General features: G+C 41.1%; 1 protein-coding gene across 1 annotated transcript; it reads left to right on the forward strand.

The window, feature by feature from the left end:
• The first annotated feature begins 420 nt into the window (after positions 1-420).
• On the forward strand, positions 421-18,928 carry FAM98B (family with sequence similarity 98 member B). Its single transcript, XM_054972982.1, has 8 exons — positions 421-504; positions 4,499-4,647; positions 10,018-10,152; positions 11,211-11,383; positions 11,657-11,737; positions 11,984-12,100; positions 13,734-13,901; positions 16,873-18,928. Exons 1-8 carry the CDS (start codon positions 440-442, stop codon positions 17,206-17,208), a joined length of 1,224 nt encoding a protein of 407 aa, XP_054828957.1. The 5' UTR covers positions 421-439; the 3' UTR covers positions 17,209-18,928.
• Positions 18,929-20,942: the final 2,014 nt, after the last annotated feature.

Below are 20,942 nucleotides of genomic sequence, written 5' to 3' on the forward strand. Positions count from 1 at the left end.
TTTTAATTTAGCATGGAATTAACCAGACCAGAAACTGCTTTTCAGTTGGTCTAGTCAGTTTCTCTAGTCAATTTCGCCACGCCTTCGAGGTAGGTATGATTCGGGGCGGTGCGAGCGGCTTGAATTGATATGGGAAGCGAAGCAAATCACCGACGCTTTCCATGGCTATTCGTTCATTCGCCCTCATGGACCCGTTTTCTCTTCTCGGTGCGTTCTTGCTATGGCGTATGGAGCCATTTTATTTCGAGGCAACGTGTAACAACATGAACGAACAGGAAAGAGCCTTAACACGAGCAGGAACTCTGACAAGCAGGCAGGGGGACCCGGTGATAGGAGAGAGGAACCAAACGGCCGGGCAGCAGGGGGCGGCGGGGCCTGTTTGAATGGGGCACCGGATTACTGCGTTAGGGGCGGGCCTGAGGCCGCTGCAGGAGCGGCAATGAAGGAGCTGGCGCAGGATCTGAAAATGGAGTGTGATATTCTGGACGTGCTGGAAGCTTTGGGGTGAGCTGGGAGAGAGCGAGCTGCGGCGGCGGACGAAGAGGCTCTCTGGTGGGCGGTGGGCGAGGGCTGGGGGAAGGAATGCTGCTTGTGATGCACGTTCGCCGCGGTTCGCAGAAAGACGCCGCCTGGGCTACCCAGAAAGGCGGGCATAGCCAGCCCCCTTTCTCAAACCTTGGCCGCCAAGCCCGCCTGGTCAGCGCCTCTGCGCTCTTTCCCTTGTTCCCTTCCTTTCTCGGCATCAACCCCCCTCCCCCCTTTTCCTGGGAAATCCTGAAGTGGCTTTTTGTCCTCTTTTGGCCCTCATGTATGTTGATGTGCAGGTTGTGTAATCTTATACACGTTTACTCAAAAGTCAGTCTGTATTCAGTGGGGCTTACTTTGAGGGAAGAGTGCATAAGATCTCAGTGTTAGATGTAGGCCAGTAGGCGAAAATCCTACAACCCCAGATTCTCTTCATCAGAAATTGGGAGTGGAATTCCTCAAGTTGGCCGTTCAGATTCAGTTTTTTAAAATTAAGGCAAAGAATGAAAGCCAGTAATTAAATAGTTGATAATGTTTTTATATGCTGTGTCTACCTAAATGAGTGCAGAATCTGATTTTTCACTGAACTGGCTGTTCCTCCTCTTAGAGAATTTCCTCAAATATATGCTAATAATCTATCACCTCTCTTCCTTGAGTAGTTGATCTCTCAGAGTCTCTCTACAGGAGACATCTTACATGGGACGCTGAAGTATAGGGAGAGGTAATGTTAGCAGGAAGGGTAGTTGAAAAAAGACAGAACCAAGGCTCTGTCAATTTCACCTCTACAGGAGGGTAGTTTAAAGAGACAGAGCTGCTGGAGAGCACTCCTCAGAGGCTTTGTTAATTTAATCTTCACCTCCCTGAAGGTTCTGTCAATTTCACCTCCCCTACACAGAGGTGAAGATGAAATTAACAAACCCTCTGAGGAGCATCTCCAGTGGCTCTGTGTCTTTAAACTACTCTTCCCGGCTAACATTGTGTCTCCCTACACTTGAGCGTACAGTGTAAGATGTCTAGTGTAGAGAGACTCTCAGAGTCTCTCTACAGGAGACATCTAACACTTGAAGGACACTTTTGGGGAGATGCAATGTTAGCAGGGAAGGGTAGTTTAAAAAGACAGAGCTGGCAGCAGGGTAAAGGCTTTGCTATACACTGGAGCTGTGAAATGCCAGAAGGGAAACTTCAGCCCAGGTCCAAGCCTGGCTCTGGAAGATAGCTGGAGCCCATTGACATTCCTCACTGCCCTCTGGTTGCCTTCCTGCACAGTTTTAGACTGGAGAAGTGAACTTGACAGAGCCTTCAGGGAGACAAAGATGAAATTAACAAACCCTCTAAGGAGCGATCTCTGCCAGGTCTGTCTTTTTAAACTATGCTTCCTGCCTAATATTGCATCTCCCTACACTTGACGAACATGCAACGAGGTGTTTCATGTAGAGAGGCTCTCAGTTTACTTTTGCGAGGTTGCTGTCTATTCATAGTGAATCGGTCTGTCCTATGGACTTGCCCTTAAGTGCCATGCCTTCTTCTGTGAGAAATGCCCAAGACAAATGAATGTTAATTTTTCTTAACACTGGATGAATATAACAGCAGCCAGGCTGGATCAGACTAATGGTCCATTTGATCCAGTGGCCAGTCAGATGGCACCAGAATGCCTAAAAGTAGGAGACAGAGGTCAAAGCTTTCCCAATTGTTGCCCACCAGTACTGATATTCAGAGGGTTACTGTGTTTGAACATGGAGGTTCCATTTACACATTGTGACTAATAGCTGTTGCTAGACCTAGAATCCATAAGTTTGTCTAATTCTCTTTTAAAACCAGCTGAACTAGTACAATCACTATATCCAGTAACAGAGAATTTTACAAGTTAAAGATAATTTTATAAACCTTTTTCATGTCCCCCCACCCCACAGTTGTCTTTTCTTTAAACTGAAAAGCCTGAGATACTCTGGGCTTTTCTTGTAAGGATCTTTCCCCAGTGGGTACTGGCTGTTAGGTAATGTCTTTGTTCAAGTGCATGTCCAACCTTAATGTCATGATAGAAGTTTATGAAAGTATGCATGGAGTGGAGAGGGAGAGGCTTTTATCTCCCATAATCTAGAATTTGGGGACACTCAGTCTAATTGAGGGGCAGTATTCAGGGTGGACTCAGTTAGTGATTAACAGTGACATCTTAAGCAGAGTTACAGTCTGCTAAGCTCACTGACTTCAGTGGACTTGAAAGTGTGTAACTTTAGGATTGACTGTAAACTGTGGGATTCTCTGCTAGTGAATGTAGTGATGGCCACGAGCCCCCATGGCTTTACAAGGGCACTAGACAGATTCACAGAGGGTAGATCCATCCCATCAGTGGCCACTAATAACGATGTCTAAAAGAAACTTCCACATCCAGAGGCAATTAACCTCTAAATACTAATGCTAGAAGGCAATGTCTAGACGAGGCCCAGCAAACACTTCTTTTATAGTTGATGTTTTTTCCTCCGTTAATCTGACAAATTATTTTTTTTTTAGGCTTTTGCTTACCTACGTTCACGTAGAGGAAGTAGCATATGAGTAGACATTAACGTGTACCCAGTTATATGTGATAGTTATAATTTCTGCAGCCATGGCTATCCCAAAAAGTCTGTTGTCATTGCAGCAATGGCATGGAATCAAATTAACACGTGAATTGCTTATGTTCCCACAAACATTCATGGGTAAGACAATTCGTGATATGCCATGTGTCAATTAGTTTTATTGGCCCCATCAAGAAAATTAGCCAATGTGAAAGCACTGCCGTTTTAATACTCAATACGATAGTCTGGATAAGGAACATATTTCATTCCAATGTAGGTGGGAACTGACTTGCTGAATTTCTGTACTTTCTGCTTTTTGTACTGGTCATCCCAATTCAGTACTGATCCTGCCCCCAGCTATTAGAACTTCCATGGGCACATGAAGTTCTTCCATTCATTTCAATAGAAGAAGTAAGTTCATGTGCAGACCTGCTCCCTCCTTGAGAATGTGCAGGAAAGCCAACCACATAGTGCCCATTTCCCACAAGAAACGAGCAAAAGTGTCACACGCAACAGGGAGCTGCACCTCCCTGATCAGTGTACTTGTATGATGTGTGTGTTTGTAAACACACGTGTGTCATACACTTTCCATTTTCAGTTGCACACTTACTCAAAAGGAAGATAATCTTTAATGTAAGACACTACCCCAAAATATGCTACACGCACAAATTACTACTGGACATAACTGTGACTTGTATGCGCATGTAAGATGACCCCCCTTTTTTTTTGATGGCATACTTGGGGGGAGGGAACCTACTCTTACATTTGTGTATATACAGTAAAATATCTTATAATGCAATGAGCAGAATTATACACCCTTCTGAGCCCTTTATATTCTTAAGCATACATATAAAAATGTAAGGTTTAAAATTTGATGTGCCTATAAGAAGCATTTAGAATTATTTCTGCCTAGTATCTCAAAATTATAATAACCTGGCAAAGCGAATCTATATTTTGCACCAGTTAAAGTCAAGTTTACCATAGGTGTTAATAAGCCTGATTTAATTTATTTGGAGTCTAATAATCAGTATATTAAATAAGCAATTGGCATAACATAATACGGAAGTTTATTAGAAAGTATTTGTAATAAGCAAAATTATATTCAGACACAATTTTAAATTAGATGTTGCTTCTCTACATATTGTGCAGGTTTATTGTCACCAAACATATCCGTATTGAAGTTCTGTTTATATTAAACATTGAAAAATAGATAAACAACTTGAGTTATTTAAAAGTTGCATTCATTTAATTCATGCACAGATATCTAGTATCAATGCAGCCTTGTTTTTGACCCGTAGATATTTATGAATGATACAATTACCAACCAGACTTTCTTTTGCTTTGAAAACTGATGCCATTACTGAAGAGATGACAGGTTGTTTTTTTGTTATTGTTGTTTTGTTTTGCTTTCTCTCCCTTAGGTACAAAGGTCCTCTTTTAGATGAAGATGCCCTTAACAAAGCAGCAGAAAGTGGTCTGGCTTCAGAAGACTTCTGCGAGCTTTGCATTTGGTTAAGTTCCCAAATACAACCGTTGTGTGGTCTGGAAGAGAGCCTCTCATCAACAGCTGGTAATTCTGTGTAGTTTAATGGAATAAATGATGGTGTGTAGTGTTTATCTCAGTCATAACTGGAAATTCAGCTTCTATTTCCAGTTTAGAAATAAGGAAATTGCACTGAATAGTAGAGAGGGGAACTTTGCAGCTTTGATGTTTGTTAAGGGAAAAAGCTGCCTCTTTGTAGTTTCGTCACCTGGATGTAGACAGTCAAACTAAATCCAAAAAATAGTTTTGGGGCGTCAACTGGAATTGGAACTAAATATTTGTATCACCTTTCTCCAGGGACTGAAGGTAGCTAACAAGGTTAATAGACTTGAATTGTAATAAATCCTTCTGCCTCTGGAAATGCTGTTTGTGTTTGTGTTTTTTTGTGTGTGTTGTATGTGTTTGTGGTTTTTTTACCAATCAAAATGTACATGTTGTCTCTCACGCAATTTCTAGCTATAATCATGAAAGATGTTAATTATATCTTTGGAACTGCTACGTTTGCCTAATATTGTATTGGGAATGGCATCCGTTCATTATCAATAATGTTGTGAAACAATAAACCTTTGGAAATTAAACACTGAAAATGTTAGAATTTCCTCCCCATATCTCTATAACAAAGTCAGAAAGGCCTCTGTCTCTTCTAATCACTAGAGAGGCAGCTGAAAAAGACTGTGTTCCCAACTGCAACTGCTTACCTTTCTGGAGGCTGAAGGAAAAGTTAATATAATGGAATAATGATTAGTATTCAAAGAATGCACTCAGTTTTTCACTCAGGCTTGTTCACGTGATGACCTTGAGCTACTCTTCAGAGTGTGTACACTTGGTCAAAGCCCTCAAGAACATTTTGGTCCCCGTCTGAATTTTTATCAATGATCCTAATCTCACAACCAAACTACACATTGTTAAATGTGCATCCGCCACAAAACCCACAATTAAACATTTCGTTTCCTTCCCCCCCCCCCAAACTCCTTAACATCTAAGGGTACTTCCCTAAGTTGTGTCATCATTTCCATGCCACCACACTACATCATTCAGTCCAGGAGACATGGACTTATGGCAGCTGTTTTTGTAAGCAGCTGCAGGCTTACCATTATGCCTCATTTGGAACCCTGTGAAAGTGAAATGTACGAATTGCCTTTCTGGATAAGATCAAAAATTATCAGGTCCAAAACCTCAAAGTATGGTGGTGATTGCTACCACTGTTCCCTGCTGATTTGTTCCTAGCATTTGTATTCAGAGAAATAGTGCCTTGAACATTTAGCAGTCATGGCTGATAACCTTTAATAAGACTTATTCTCTCTGAATTTTTGCTCTAGAATATAACTTGAGGGCCCGTAAGTGAATTATGTCTCTTTCTTCTGAAGCTGTCGGCTATCAACTTCATTATATGTCTCCTTAAGCGCTGGCACTGTGAGAGGAAGACAACATCTGGCTGCTCTTTCCAATCAGTCATAATTTAAATCACATATCTTCACCTTAAACACATTTTCGTTCTAAACAAAAAAGCCTCCAAATTGACACCATTCTTCATAGTACTCAAAGCCCTTGATCATTTTAGAGTTTTTTGATCTAGTGCTGTGCTTTCAATTGCTGCTGTTGTTTTTAACTGCTGCTGTGTTTATTGCTGGTTGTTTGCTTTGAGGGATTGTCTTATTCATTTTTTAATATTTTAGTGTGCTATATATATATTACCTTGTGTATAGTGCTATGGAGGGTTTTATAGGGTTTTTCTCTGTTATTGGCATAAGTTGCATGTTCACTGTTGCTAAGAATCTAGACACAGTTTTTCCCAAATTTCTGCATTTCCATTTTTTTCTCAGATGGAATCCTTTATGAGGAGGGTGTTAATTGCTGGGCTTTGGATGATTTTTGGCCCTTTTATTGTAAGGCAATCTAAGATTGAACCAATGTAGTGCCATTGTCTTGTAGATTGGAGGTATGCTTTGTGATATACTTGGTAATTGTGTTTAGTTACCTTGTCTCTTACCTTTTCTACAAAAGCAATCCCCTCTACTGTGGAGTTTCTGAAGCTGTATCCAGTTATCAGTTTCAATGCAAAAAATAAGCTGAAAGATCTCCTGTTTGTATTTATTATGTTTTAATTGTTTACATTCTGCAAATTCTGCAAATTGAGGCAGTTTACAAATTCAGTTAGAACATAAGCCACAAAGATGTCATTAAAGTACTAAAAACCCAAGACTTTAAACTGCAAGTGAACTGGAAGAATATAATAAAATTAACAATAGTAAATTATAATGTAATGGTAATATTTAAAACCAACAGATAAAAGAAATAAAAGCAGCATGTGCAGTTTTTTAAGAAAGATCTTTTATAAGCCAACAAAAGTACCTGTACAGAGAAGAGACTACCAAAAATTGCACTGAACAAAATGCCTGGAAGAGCAGGTATTTCACCCTGCACTCAATACTCACCATTCCATAACTGCTGCACCGTTAACTGAGCACCATGACCTTTCGTATCACTGCTATCTTGCCTCGGATAATGGAAGAGTTGGAGCAGCATCTCCAAAGCTGATCTCAGTTGCCAGGCAGATTTATACTTGAGTAGGCAATCTCTTAGTTAACCTCGTCCCAAGCCACTGTGTCTTTGAAGTAACAACCAGCATTTTGAACTGTGGTCCAAAAACAAATAGAAAACCAGTGCAATAGTTGTAGGACAGTAAACTATGAACTCTGCTGGTTGGTGTTAAATTACAATCTGGCCCCTGTATTCTACACTACTGAAATTTCTGAATTGTCTTCAAAAGCAGTCCCACATAGACTGCTTTACAGTATTTTAAGCCTAATGTGGTAAGATTTGGCATGGATAACCGTGGCTAAACCCTGACTTTCAAGAAGAGCTGGTATACCAGCCAATCTTGGTAAGATGTACAGCATACCACAGAGGAGACCTAAGCCTCCATCTGCAAGCCTGGGTCTTACCAATCCCTACACTGTGAACCTGCTCATTTATGTTAGTGTAACCTCATCTAGAACTGGCTAACTTCTTAACTCTTGATTGGCTACATCCAATCTACGGTCTGACCTGACTTGGATGAAACTGGATATCATCTTCTTATTGGAGACAACTTAATCAAACCTTGGATAGCCATTCTGAGAGGTTTCCTGTAGTTGGTAAATAGCAGGAGAATAAACATAGAAACAGAGCTGGAAGTTATCCCAAGGGTCATCTAGTCCATCCTCCTGCACAATACAGGAAATTCACAGCTAGCTCCCTCCCCCACCTCCCTCAGTGATCCCTGCTCTTCACTTCCAGAGGAAGGAAAAAAACTGCCAGGAACCCCTGGCCAATCTGGCCTGGAGGAAAATCCTTCCTGATTCCAAAGTAGCCATCAGCATTACCTTGGGCATATAAGAAAGGGCCACAAGAGCCAAGCACTAGCTCATCCCTTTATGCTCTTCCTCTTAAAATCTGCCTGAATTCATATTGGGTCATAGAATGAGCATTTCTGGTGGATGGTCATCTAGTCTCTGCTTAAAAGCCTCTAAAGAAGGAGAGCCCGCCACCTCCTGAGGAAGCCTATTCCATTGAACATCTTTGTCAGGAAGTTCTTCCTAATGTTTAGCTGGAAACTCTTAATTTTAACCCATTGGTTCTGGTCCATCCTGCTGGGGCAACAGAAGATAACTCTGCTCCATCCTCTATGTGACAGCCCTTCAAATACTTGGAGCTATCATATCACCTCTCAGTCACTTCCTCTCCAGGCTAAACATACCCAACTCCTTCAGTCTTTCCTCATAAGATATGATTTCCGGACCCCTCACCATCTTCATTGTCTTCCTTTGGACACATTCCAGCTTGTTAACATCCTTCTTAAACTGTGATACCCAAAACTACACAGTACTCCAAATGAGCCAGAGCATAATAAAACGATACCATCACCTCCCATGATCTGGACACTACTTCTGTTAATTCGGCCTCAAATTGTATTTGCTTTTTTAGCTGCAGCATCATATTGCTTATTCGTGTTCAGTGAATGATCTACTAAGATCCCTAGATCCTTTTCACATATACTACTGCTAAGACAAGTCTCCCCCATCCTATAAGTGTGCCTTTGTTTTTTCTTACCTAAATGCAGAACTTTACATTTATCTCTGTTGAAATTCATTTTGTAGTTCTAGCCCAGTTTTCCAGCCTGTTAAGATCTCCTTAAATCTTACTTTTGTCTTCTACTCTGTTTGCAAGCCCTCCCAATTTAGTATTATCTACAAATTTAATGAGCATCCCTTCTATTCCTTCATCCAAGTCATTTATAAAGATGTTGAACAGCATAGGGCCCAGGACAGATCCCTGAAGCACTCCACTTGACACTCCTCTCCAAGAAGATGAGGAACCATTTACAAGCACTTTTTGGGTACAATCTATCAACCAGTTACAAATCAATTTAACAGTAATAGGATCCAAACCATGTTACCGACTTGTCAACCAGAATATCATGTCAAAAGCCTTACTGAAAATTAAGGTAAACTATGTCCACAGCGGTTGTTGTGGGATTTCCGGGCTGTATTGCCGTGGTCTTGGCATTGTAGTTCCTGACGTAGATCTCTGTCTTTTGGTGCTACACCTCTGAAGATGCCAGCCACAGCTGCTGGCGAAACGTCAGGAACTACAATGCCAAGACCACGGCAATACAGCCCGGAAAACCCACAACAACCATCGTTCTCCGGCCGTGAAAGCCTTCGACAATATGTCCACAGCATTCCTCTATGTAAACAGTTTGAAAAACAGCTGTCAAGAGAAGTTGGATTAGCAACAGTGGTTGATGGGAACTCTGGTTAAAGGCAGAGCAACTCTTTGTCTTTTCCAAGGCAGATATAGGGTAATTTTTCTCCAGGAAAAAGGGTGCACAGTCAGTTGAAGATTCCCTATTAGGAGCAACCATTCTACTTAAAAAGACAAAGGTACTGGAAGAATTCGGTTTCCCCAGCTCTTCAGTCCACTGTGTGGAAACTGTATATTACACAGACTAGTGTCATTCTTTATTGCCTAGACAGAGGGAGAAATTAGCTGAAGTTTGTTAAAATTATGTTTTCCGTTTCCCAAGTCAATGTAGAAAGAATAGTTGGGAACAGAGATGTTCTATGTGTAGACAAATGTAGCTGATCAAGTTCTGGAAAATGTGGTACAATTGCCTATTAATAGACTGTTTAAAATGGATTTTTTTCCTTAAGATAAATACTACTGCATTCATTCACAGAAATTACATTGCAATAATAAATTTCATAAGATTAAAGTCAAACCTGCTTCTGACCCTGTTCAAAACTAAACATTCCAGTTAAGTTCAAAGTGGCTGAACCAACTGCAGAACCCATTTTTAGAGTTAGCGTCTAAACCAAAGCCAAACTGATTTCCCACTCTTTGTTCTTTTTAAAGATGCCAAAGATGTTGAAAGTTTACAGCTGGAGATGAGTGGGTTTTTAAAAGAACTGGCCTGTCCTTATTCCACGCTTGTATCTGGAGAAATTAAAGACCGGTTGAAGAAAAAAGAAGATTGTCTTAAAGTCCTATGTAAGTTAACAGAGTATTTTATTTACAACACCAGACTTGCAGGGGGGGGGTTTACTTTTCCTGGTATCTAATTTTATGTTTTGCTGCAGAATAAAAGATGGGGCATACCTAACCCTTGCATATGGGAGCCTGGGGCACAGAGAATTCTGCTCCCGACAGTACAATCCTAAGCAGAATTACACCCTTGACGTCAAAAAAGAGCAAGAGTCCCATAGTACTTATACGACTAACAAACTTGTGGTAGGGTATGAACTTTCATGAGTCACAGCTCACTTCTTCAGATACCCATGATACCAGACTCACAAAAGCTCATACCCTACCAAATTTTGTTAGTCTTATAGGGTAGTACAAGACTCTTGCTCTTTTCTACTGCTACAGACAGACTAACATGGCTACCCCTTGACATCAGTGGACTTAAAAGGGTCTCACTCTGCTTAGGACTGCATTATAGATGTCTCTGCCATGTCAGAAAATCATCAGTCCGCTTCCCATTGCTAAATTCCCCATTTCCACTTACAAGTACATGTCGAGATTAAAGTTAACATGAACTGGACTGTGCTTGGAAACTGTAGCTGCTGTTACTGGCAAGAGAACAGCCATGTGCCCAGCCTGGGTCAGGCTGATCTTTCTTTCCATGATCATGTACCTGCATACAGACTTACACAATGGCATGTGTTCGTGGAAACTAACCAAAGGGTTGTTTTCTTTAATGGGCTTGGAAGAAAAGGTGGATGATTCTGAATGTGGATTTCTTAGGAAGGGTCCACTATAATTATCAATTCTGATTTTAAACAAAGGATGCTATATCAAAAATATTTTTTCATAGGAAGTTCATTATCATTTAAGAACAGTGTTAATAGTTATAACACAATGCATTGCCCTTGCATTTTCTTAGGTTCTTTTAAATCAGATTTCAGTGTTGTATCCCACCCAGTCCAGCTGCAGCATTAGGTTTGCTTGTTTATTTACTAAAACACAAGCACCACTCTCTCAATTTTTTCTAAGATTGCTGTTTTGCCTTATTTCCTGATGCTCCCCCATCCCCAACCCTTTTCTAGTATTTTTGAGTACAGAACTTCAAGCTTTGCAAGTCTTGCATTTCAAACAGCGTACAGGATCTCATTTGGCAAAGAATAATGAAATCCATCAAGAACTCCAAATGATCTGTGATGCATTGGATCTTCCAAAGTCATCTGCTATTCCAGTCTTGTTAAGCAATGCAGAATCAAAGGTATAGTGTGCATTTTTTACATTTGACCATCTTACATAAAATATCTATCACATACATATAACAGTAAACATAGATCCCATATTTAAGCTTTACAGCTTAGTCTTGGCTTACTTGCCATAGAATGTTATATGTCAATCAGTGAGAATAAAAAAAGACAGTTAATGTGTTTTTGAAAGTTCTTTCATAGTAAGTATAGCTATTTAGAAATGAACGAGATTATCATAAAATAACGTTGGTGGGTTTATGTTAAAGCATGTCTGTTTCTTTTTCAAGGTTAAGGATGTTTTATCAAAAATTCCAAATAGATGTGTGGGTAAACCTCTGCTCAAAACTCCTTTGAATCCAGATCAAATGGTAAAAATCTTTGCTTACTGATTTACGTTTAGGGGGCTAAATGTGTGCTATTACTAAATTGCTATCCTTTCCCTGCTTTAAGATCAAAGTTTTACACAGTTTCAAATCAGTTTGAGTACAGATAGCCTTTTACCTTCTGTAGGTAAAATGGTCCTGGAATTGCTAGTTAAAAGCACACGGTCTATATATTTAATTGATTTCTGCATTTCATAACATTATTGCATTGTTTTTGCTCTAATACTATAGGAAAGGTTGGAAAAGATCAATGATGCCCTTTGCACTGAATATGAATGTCGCCGTCGTATGTTAATGAAGCGCTTAGATGTAACTGTACAGTCTTTTGGGTGGTCAGATAGAGCAAAGGTAAATATGCTACTATTTCTTGTAGTAGAGTTTCCTGCGATTCCTGAACAGTTTTATTTTGCAGAAGTACAACTAAAGTTCTGCTCAGCAGCTTTGTATGTGGTAATTCTATATTCACTGACACCATTATTTCCTCCTGGCAGTCTGTAAGAGATTGGGCAGTATCTATGGCTTCATACTGCTAACACTGTGTTGACAACAGTATTTTTGTGTCACAGGAAATTCTGGTATTAGCAGAAAAGAATCATAAAATACAATCAATTGAATTTAAACCTAAGTACTTTTTCTCATGTAGTGAAGGTATATTCTAATGCAGCCCATAACCATGTATGCAGATATGGCTTTTTTGGAGTTGGTTCTACAGTAAAAACCTGAAAGCTTAGTGTGTGTGCATGATTCACTTTACTGATGAACCCCAGCCAACCCATTCTGTGACATCAATTTTTGGCGTCATTCATTTGTCTCTAGTACCCTTAACTGCAAAATGGCAACTGGGCACACATTAGACAGATCATAAACAATATAGTTGGAGACCAAATCCTATGAGGAAAGGTTGAAGGAGCTTGGTATGTTTAGCCTGGAAAGGAGACAGCTGAGAGGTGATATGATAACCATCTTCAAGTACTTGAAAGGCTGTCATACGGAGGATGGCATGAAGTTGTTTTCTGTTGCCCCAGAAGATCGGACCAGAACCAATGTGTTGAAATTAAATCAAAAAAGTTTTTGGCTAAACATTAGGAAGAACTTCCTGACAGAGCAGTCCCTCGGTGAAATAGGCTTCCTTAGGAGGTGGTGGACTCTCCTTCTTTGGAGGTGTTTAAGCAGAGGCTAGATGGCCATCTGACAACAATGCAGATTCTGTGAACCTAGGCAGATCATGAGGGGAAGGGCAGAATGGGTTACATCAATGCTTAGTTCTTGAGGCCCCTTCTTACATGCCCAGGGTAATGCCAATCACCACCTTGTGGTCAGGTAGCAATTTTCCCTAGGCCAGTTCGGCTAGGGATCCTGATGGTATTTTGCCATCTTCTGGGCATGGAGCAGGGGTCGCTGGTATTAGGCAAGCAAGCCAGCCTACCTGCCTGCCATCACTGTAAATGTATGTCTTCGTGGGGGGGGGGGCGCTTTCTTCCTGTAGTGTAGCTTCCTTCACTATGCCTATGCTTTGCTAAGAGACCTTATCAGTGCAGCTGGTAGTGTGTGGGAACCAGGCATGGGAACTTTGGCTGGGCATCTTTTGCAGGACTTTTGCTGACTTCAACTGACTTGTTTGGACTGGGGAAGGGGAACTGGAGTATAACTTCTCGGGGAAAACTGTACTTCAGAATTCTGGGCAATCTCTATGTATCAGTGTACTTCTAGGGAGTTTTATCTGAATAAAGACCCTTTTAACTCATACCACTGTGTTGGATGAAGTGGAGAGTCTGAGAAAATCCCCTAGCCAGGCCTGACAACTGGGTATGTGTGTGTGGGGGGGGGGGGGGAGGTAATTGTGAATTTCCTGTGTTGTGAAGGGGGTTGGACTAGATGTCCCTGGAGATCCCTTCAAACCCTATGATTCTATGTATCAAGTCCCTTCCTTTTGTGTGTATGTTAGATATACTTCATATTTGTGGAAATACTTCTTTTTTAGGTGAAAACAGATGATATTGCAAGGATTTATCAGCCCAAGCGTTATGGACTCACTCCTAAATCAACTATATCATTAGCCCATCTTCTGGCTGCTCGAGAAGACTTATCAAAGATCACAAGAACAAGCAGTGGGATTACACGGGAAAAGACAATTTGTGCCATCAATAGAGTATGTTTTTTTCTTTTCTCTTCTGCAGCAACAGTTCTATTTGTTTTCTTTAGCTGGTCTATTATTAACTTATGCCAGTGTTCACAAATTACATAAAACTTGACATTTATGGGTTAGATCTAGGGGAAAGCTCACAGAAAGAGTTGAAGTGTTTGGGCAGTACAGGAGGGAAGTGCGTTCTGAACATGGCCAGTATGTGCCTCCCCCACCCATACCGCCGATCAATTATTGCAATGGGAAGGGGGGGAATGTTAAGAGCCAGCACACTGCCTGTTCCTCCACCTGATTTCAGGTTATGGAGGAGCAGGCAGTGGATTCCCATTTCTTTAACCAGGACGTTTGGTTAGCTGGCAATCCCAGTTCCCCCATGTTGCTGATTAGCACAATTTTTACTGTATTTTGTTTATAAGGTTCTCCTAATCCTCATAGAGGATTTTTGGGACAAATAGCAGGCTAGTAGTATAAGGGGGAGGTGGGGAAATATCTTCTTTTTCAACTCCTTCAATGAGCTTTTCTGTTGGATCCAACCCTTTATTTTATCCTCATACTAATCTTGTGAGATAGTATTGTTGTCAAAGGTCACTTCTTAAATCAGTTATAAGCATTAGTTCAAACCACTCTATAGATATTTGTGCATTTTGGTAGATTATTGCAAAGCTGGAGCATCTACATGTAAATCCTGCAAAGAGGTATACAACTGCATTATCTCAGAGGCTGCACCTTACAAGTTCTTTTTGCTGAGCATTTTTTTAATTTATATTCAATCTACATTCTGCCCTCCCCACATCAGCAGGCTCAGGGTGGATTACAACCAAGTTTAAAATCATATTTCACAGTTTATACAATTTAAAACCATAAAACACCTTAAATACATAGATTAAAATATATATATAATAAACACAGCGGCACATAATCTAGACAACCACCTTTTTAGCCATCTCCAGAGCATTTTGGCAGGGAAATATGAGAGATGTAGGTGTCACTAGTAGGGAGGGCATATGCTGTACTCCCTCGGCTAGGGGGCACCACCTCGCATCAACCATATGCCTGGCAGAACAGCTCTGTCTTACAAATCTCGCCAGTCTCATTGGACAGAGTGTTCCACCAGGCTGGGGCCAGGACTGAAAAAGCCCTGGCCCTGGTCAATGCCAGGCGAGCCTCCCTAGGGCCAGAGATCTTTAGTAGATGTTTATCGCTAGAGCGAAGAGTCCTCTGAGGTTCATATGGGGAGAGGCGGTCCCGCAGATACGCCGGTCTTAGTCCACATAGAGCTTTATAGGTTAGTACCAAAACCTTGAACCTGATTCAGTACTCCACTGGCAACCAGTGTAGCTGACGCAATACCTGCATTATATGTGCGCGCATCGGCGTCCCGGTGATGACACGCGCTGTTGCATTCTGTACTAGCTGTAACTGCTGGATCAGGTTCAGGGGAAGCCCAGCATAGAGTGCGTTACAGTAGTCCAGCCTAGAGATGACCATTGCTTGGACCACTGTAGTCAAGTCGCGGGATGAAAGATAAGGGGCAAGCTGCCTGGTCTGTTGAAGATAACAAAAAGAATTCCCGGCAACCGCAGTGACCTGATCCTCCATCATCAAGGAAGGATCCAGGATCACTCCCAGGCTCCTAACTCTCGGAGCTAGTGTAAGCACTGCCCCATCGAATGTAGGAAGCTGAGGTCCCGCGTCCACGTTTCCATGACTCAAGTACAGGATTTCCGTCTTCGCAGGGTTTAATTTCAGCCAACTTTGCCTCAACCATCCAGCCACAGCTTCAAAAGCACGCTCCAGGACAACCGGGGCCGATCCAGGCCGTCTGTCCAACAACAGATACAGCTGGGTGTCATCCGCAAGCCCGAAACTTCACACCAACTGGGCGAGGGGGCGCATTGCTCCAGAACTTTGATTGATGGCTGTGTTTAATTGAAAGCTGCCTTTGGAACTGGAAGAGAGTTCTTTTGAGATTTTTAAGGATCAGGTGAAACCAGTGCAGTTTTTAAACTGTTTAAATTGGAAGTATAGCAGTACTGGTTCAGGAACTGGCCAAAGTGTATTTACTTTGGCCTCTTTAATCTGGGAAAAACTTAGTTTTATAAACCATATAAAATTTAAAGGAAGAAAGTAACTGGAGGGGGGGCACAGAAAAGCATTGTACTTGATTTTGAAAGGGCACGTGAAACAAGACAACGTAACTCTTTAAGAAAGCAGACTTTTAAAAATAGAAAACCAAGTTACTATAAGTTGAAAATTAGCATTCACCATTAAAATTTTCATGTGAACAGATTTTTTCCTATAACACTGTTGTGTAGCAAGTCTTCTAATACATCCTAGCCTGGGTATAATATTGATACTCGTTCACACGACATTGCTTGCTTGCCAGTATGAGACCGTGGCATAGGCAGGTTTGTCACACATAATATGTGAAATGGCCTGTCATATCTGCAGTGTGTTGTTAGAAAGAGAACTCGGTGTTTGGAATAGTGAGTGAAAACTCCAGCCCTTGGAACACATGGAAACAAACAATGAATTACTCTAGATCCAAGGCTGTTGTGTCCTTCTGTATGATAATTTAAACATAAGCTCATAGAATATAAGGTTTCTGCATGTTAAAAAAAACAAGGTTTTCTGAACCCTGCTCTCTTGTACAGCCTTTCTGTTGTAAGCTGAAGGCACCATTTTCTTACTGCTGTATTACATTAAGTACTCTACAGCTGTTCATATTTTCTCTTCATGCACAAATCGGTGTCTGCCTGGTACACCCATTATGATTCTGCTACCAAAGAACTGTGTGACGGTTTTTATTTCTTTGTATATCTGTAACACAGATTGAGTGCTGTTTGTGGGCAGTGTGACTTCTGCTACTTTAGGGGAGTGCATTGATGGCTGCAAAAATCATATATTTTTTATTTCCGCCCTTGTTAAAGAATGTTCGCTGGGGAAATATGACCTTATTGAACTATTTTGTTTACAGGTCTTGATGGGCAGAGTACCAGACCGTGGAGGCAGACCAACAGAAATTGAGCCACCTCCTCCTGAAATGCCTCCCTGGCAGAAGAGACAAGATGGTGGTGGGAGAGGAGGGGGTGGAGGAAGAGGTGGTTGGGGAGGAGGAGGTGGAGGGAGGGGAGGAGGCGGTGGCTGGGGAGGAGGGGGTGGGGGTAGAGGAGGAGGAGGAGGCAATTGGAGGGGAGGGGGTGGTTTTCAAGGTAGGAGTGATTACAGTGGGAGAGGAGGGTATAGCGGGAGAGGTGGATATGGAGATCCCTATGGTGGAAGGGGGGGAGGAGGAGGACACAGGCGATTTTAACCATGTTAATAATACTATTTACTTAGACCAGGAGATCTAGGATAAATTATAGCTGACTTCACAGCATGATATCTGAACTGCATAAGCTTCCTTACTGATGAATTGCTTTTCGCTATAACAACTTTGCTTATGATCAATTTTCTACCTAGATGTGACTTCTGTTTATGACACTGAGTGTGTTCAAATTGTACACCTGTACAGTTGTCATATGAAACTGATTAGATGTGCTTTGAAGCCCCCAATGTAAAGATTTTCTTTCTTTTGTACATGCATTAAAACAGACATAAATGAACTTGGTCTCCTGTGATAGCTGAAGGCATAGGGCATGTGTGATTTTCTATGCATAAGTGATATCTGTGTAGAAAATGTATCGTGTGAAGCTGCCCTCTTTGTTTTGTCAAGTGAAAATTTGACCTGTAAAAGAAGCCATTGTTTGTTGCTTTGGCACTCTGTGTGCCCTTGAGTGTTTGGATTTTTATGTAACAAAAGTAATTTTTAGAAATATAAATGGAAAAACTGATTTTCTTTTAAATGTTCAGATTTCAATCAACGTGTTTTACAAAGAATAATATAGGAAGCATACTATGTGAGAATCTGTCACATCTTCTAAAAATGTTTATGGAAAAGTAGAAAGGAATATAGTTTCACTAGCTGGAATGTATATTTCTGTTTTAAAAACAGGATCCAACAACAGGTTTCCATGAAAGTGCAGTGGATGGCAGTCCATACTGCTTGTATGTATCGCGGTAGTTGCTGTGATAAAAGCCAGTCTGGACAGGGCAAACATCTGCTCATTTGGCATTCCAAAAATTTACTCTAGGATGCTGTGCTAGAAAGTGTCCATATAAATAATTAGCCCTTAATCTACTTATGCCACACTGTCCAGACTGTCCAGAAGGAAGCTAGGTTCAGTCTATGTGTTTGCGTGTAGGCAGGTATGCCTGGTGTTGGACATGAACCTTCCCCTTTCCCCAGCCGACCTCATCCTTTACTACTGCAAGGAATTCCAGTTGGTGCATCTGAATGAACGGAGGTGCGGGGCTGTTTGACAAAGCTGATCTCTTAGAGCAGATGGATGGAGGATTTGTCTTCATAGCTCCTGATTTTCATGAGGCCTCAAATTCTCTTTTAGAAAAAAAATCCAGTTTTCTTTTTGCCTTTCAAAGGCTTATGTGCATATTTGTTATATATCTTAGGTGACCATTCTGGCTGTTGTAAAGTGTAGACTTTTTAATCCTCAGTGAGAAACAGGTCATTTCACTGTGCTCAGACAGAAAGTGAAGAGTAGGAAATTCATATTTGTTTTTAAATGTCTGCTTAAAACACATTTTTTTCCTGAATCAAGAGACTTGGGACACCATTAAAAATGAGTATCTGTAGCTAATTAAAATGTCTGACAAGTCTTGGAGCCTGTGAGTTTAACCTCTACAGAATGCAATAAGTCATTTTAGAACCTTTCTGTGCATCAATTTTTAGGTATATTTTAAACCTGAATACTGTATTTTGTAAAAGTTTAGTTTAATGTAAATAGTTGGTGTTATGGAAAACTCATTTTTACTTTTGAACACTTTCCTTTAAAATGTTTGTTCACATATACATGGAACATCTATCCAAATGTTGCTTTTTGACCACCAATAGAAAAATGTTTAAACAAATGTGTTTTTAAAAAAGGTTTGTTTACATTTGCAAGCACTGACTAATAAAGTACTGTGAAAAGTAATGTCACTATCTTTTAAAATATATTTGTGGAGTTGGACTTTATTGGATACACCAGGAGCACTGGAAGCTCTCTAAAAATGGCTTAGAAGGATATATCTTTTTAGGAGTATGCTGTTATAGTTGCTAAATAATGACTGAAGTGGGAACCTGCGTGACTTTTCCCTAAAGCTGGAGTTTCACACATTTACTACGGTATTCTCTCTCCCTACCCAAAACACTTCTAGTGTAGAGCAGCATCTTGTTAAGAGGGCAAGAGGAACATATACAGGTATGGATCACAAATAACAGCAAACCATGGGTTGTCACTCATGTCAATGAACCAAGAATACCCTCTGGCTCATGTGTTCTGTTCCTCCACTCATGTGGTTTCAAACAATTGCCAGCAAAGGATAGCTTGTAGTTACATCTGGCTTGTTTCCAACAATGGATAAGTGTTTACATGGACAGGATAGGAGGGGTTTTTTCCTCTTCACATTGCGCCCTATATTGTTCATGGGAGTCCATTAACCCTAGAAACAGAAGTCTGAGGGCTCATTGGGCTACAGTGAGATGGGGAATGCCAGGTTACAAGCCCATTGCTTGGACTCAGTGAAAAGGTTTTGTAGGCATATTCACCCAGATCATAACTTCCTCCTCTCATCATCTCACTGCAGCCTCAAATGCTGTGCTCCTGCAATAGGATTTCAGGAGGCATTTTGGTGTAGTGGTTAAAAGCAGTGGGACTCTAATCTGGAAAACTGGGTTTGATTCCCCACTCCTCCACTTGAAGCCAGCTGGGTGACCTTAGGTTAGTCACAGCTTCCCAGAACTCTCTCAGTCCCACCCACCTCACAGGGTGTTTTTTGTGGGGATAATAATGACATACTTTGTAAACTGCTCTGTGGGTGTTAAATTGCCCTGAAGGGTGGTATATAAATCAAATTTTGTTGTTATTTGGGGCTGCAATAGGAGGAGGAAGTGAAAAGCTACCTTCTCCAGGTTGAATTCCTTCAACTACAGAAGTACTCCATGAGTTTCAAGCCCATTGATTGATTGTTCTCTCTTCTCCCAGATTACACTGCAATCTGAATAGCAGGATTTGAGTCCAGGGGCACTTTACGGACCAACAAGATTTTCAGGATACCCTGAAAATCTTGTTGGCCTCCAAGGTACCCCTGGACTCAAAACTCGCTGTTGCACTGCAGACCAACATGGCTATCCACCTTCAACTGTAATCTGAGTTTTTGATATTTTTATTTAACAAAATTTCACCATCTCTGCTCTTACAAGAGCCAACAAATTAAAATATACACAATCACATTTTAAAACCATTAAAAACCAATGACTCCCCCCAACCCAACACATCATTAAAACAATTAAAACCAGAGTTAAAATGCATACAAAAACATAAAAACAACTATGAAAATATTGGGCAGGAAGAAGGAATTACTGGGGAAATGCCAAATGAAACAAAAAAGTATTCACCAACTGGCAGAAGATGACGACAGAAGAGGGTAGATGAGTCTCCATGTGGAGACAGTTCCAGAGTTTTGGTGCCACGATCCAGAAGGTCCTCTCCCAGGTTGACACTTGCCGAATTTTAGAGGTGGTCCTTCTGGTATGCTGGTTCCAAACCAAAAGGGCTTTAAAGGTCAGCACCAGCATCTTGAATTGTGCCCTGAAACATACTGGGAGCTTGTACATGAGCTCAAACTGGAGTGATATGTTGCCTACACCCTGCTCTAGTCAACATCTTGGCTGCAATATTCAGCACCAATTGAAATTTCTGAACACTTCTCAGGGGCAGCCTTATATATACCACACATGGCAGTAATCCAGTCTATATGTAACTACAATGGCCAGATCTGTCCAGGAAAGACTGCAGCTGGCTAACAAGTCAAAGCTGGTAAAAGGTGCTCCTGGCCACAGCTGCCACCTGCTTGTCCAGCAGTTGCCCCAGGTCCAGGAGCATTCCCCAGACTATGGATCTGCTCCTTCAAGAGAAGTACAACCCCATCCCAAACAGGTAACACCTT

Source organism: Eublepharis macularius, chromosome 2 (assembly GCF_028583425.1).
Source record: "Eublepharis macularius isolate TG4126 chromosome 2, MPM_Emac_v1.0, whole genome shotgun sequence".
NCBI classification, from domain to species: Eukaryota; Metazoa; Chordata; class Lepidosauria; order Squamata; family Eublepharidae; genus Eublepharis; species Eublepharis macularius.

Coding starts and splice junctions, on each gene's coding strand:
- FAM98B (XM_054972982.1), top strand. CDS start 440: ATGAAGGAGCTGGCGCAGGATCTGAAAATGGAGTGTGATATTCTGGAC. Junction 11,738..11,983: donor CTTTGAATCCAGATCAAATG/GTAAAAATCTTT, acceptor CTAATACTATAG/GAAAGGTTGGAAAAGATCAA. Junction 13,902..16,872: donor CAATTTGTGCCATCAATAGA/GTATGTTTTTTT, acceptor TTTTGTTTACAG/GTCTTGATGGGCAGAGTACC.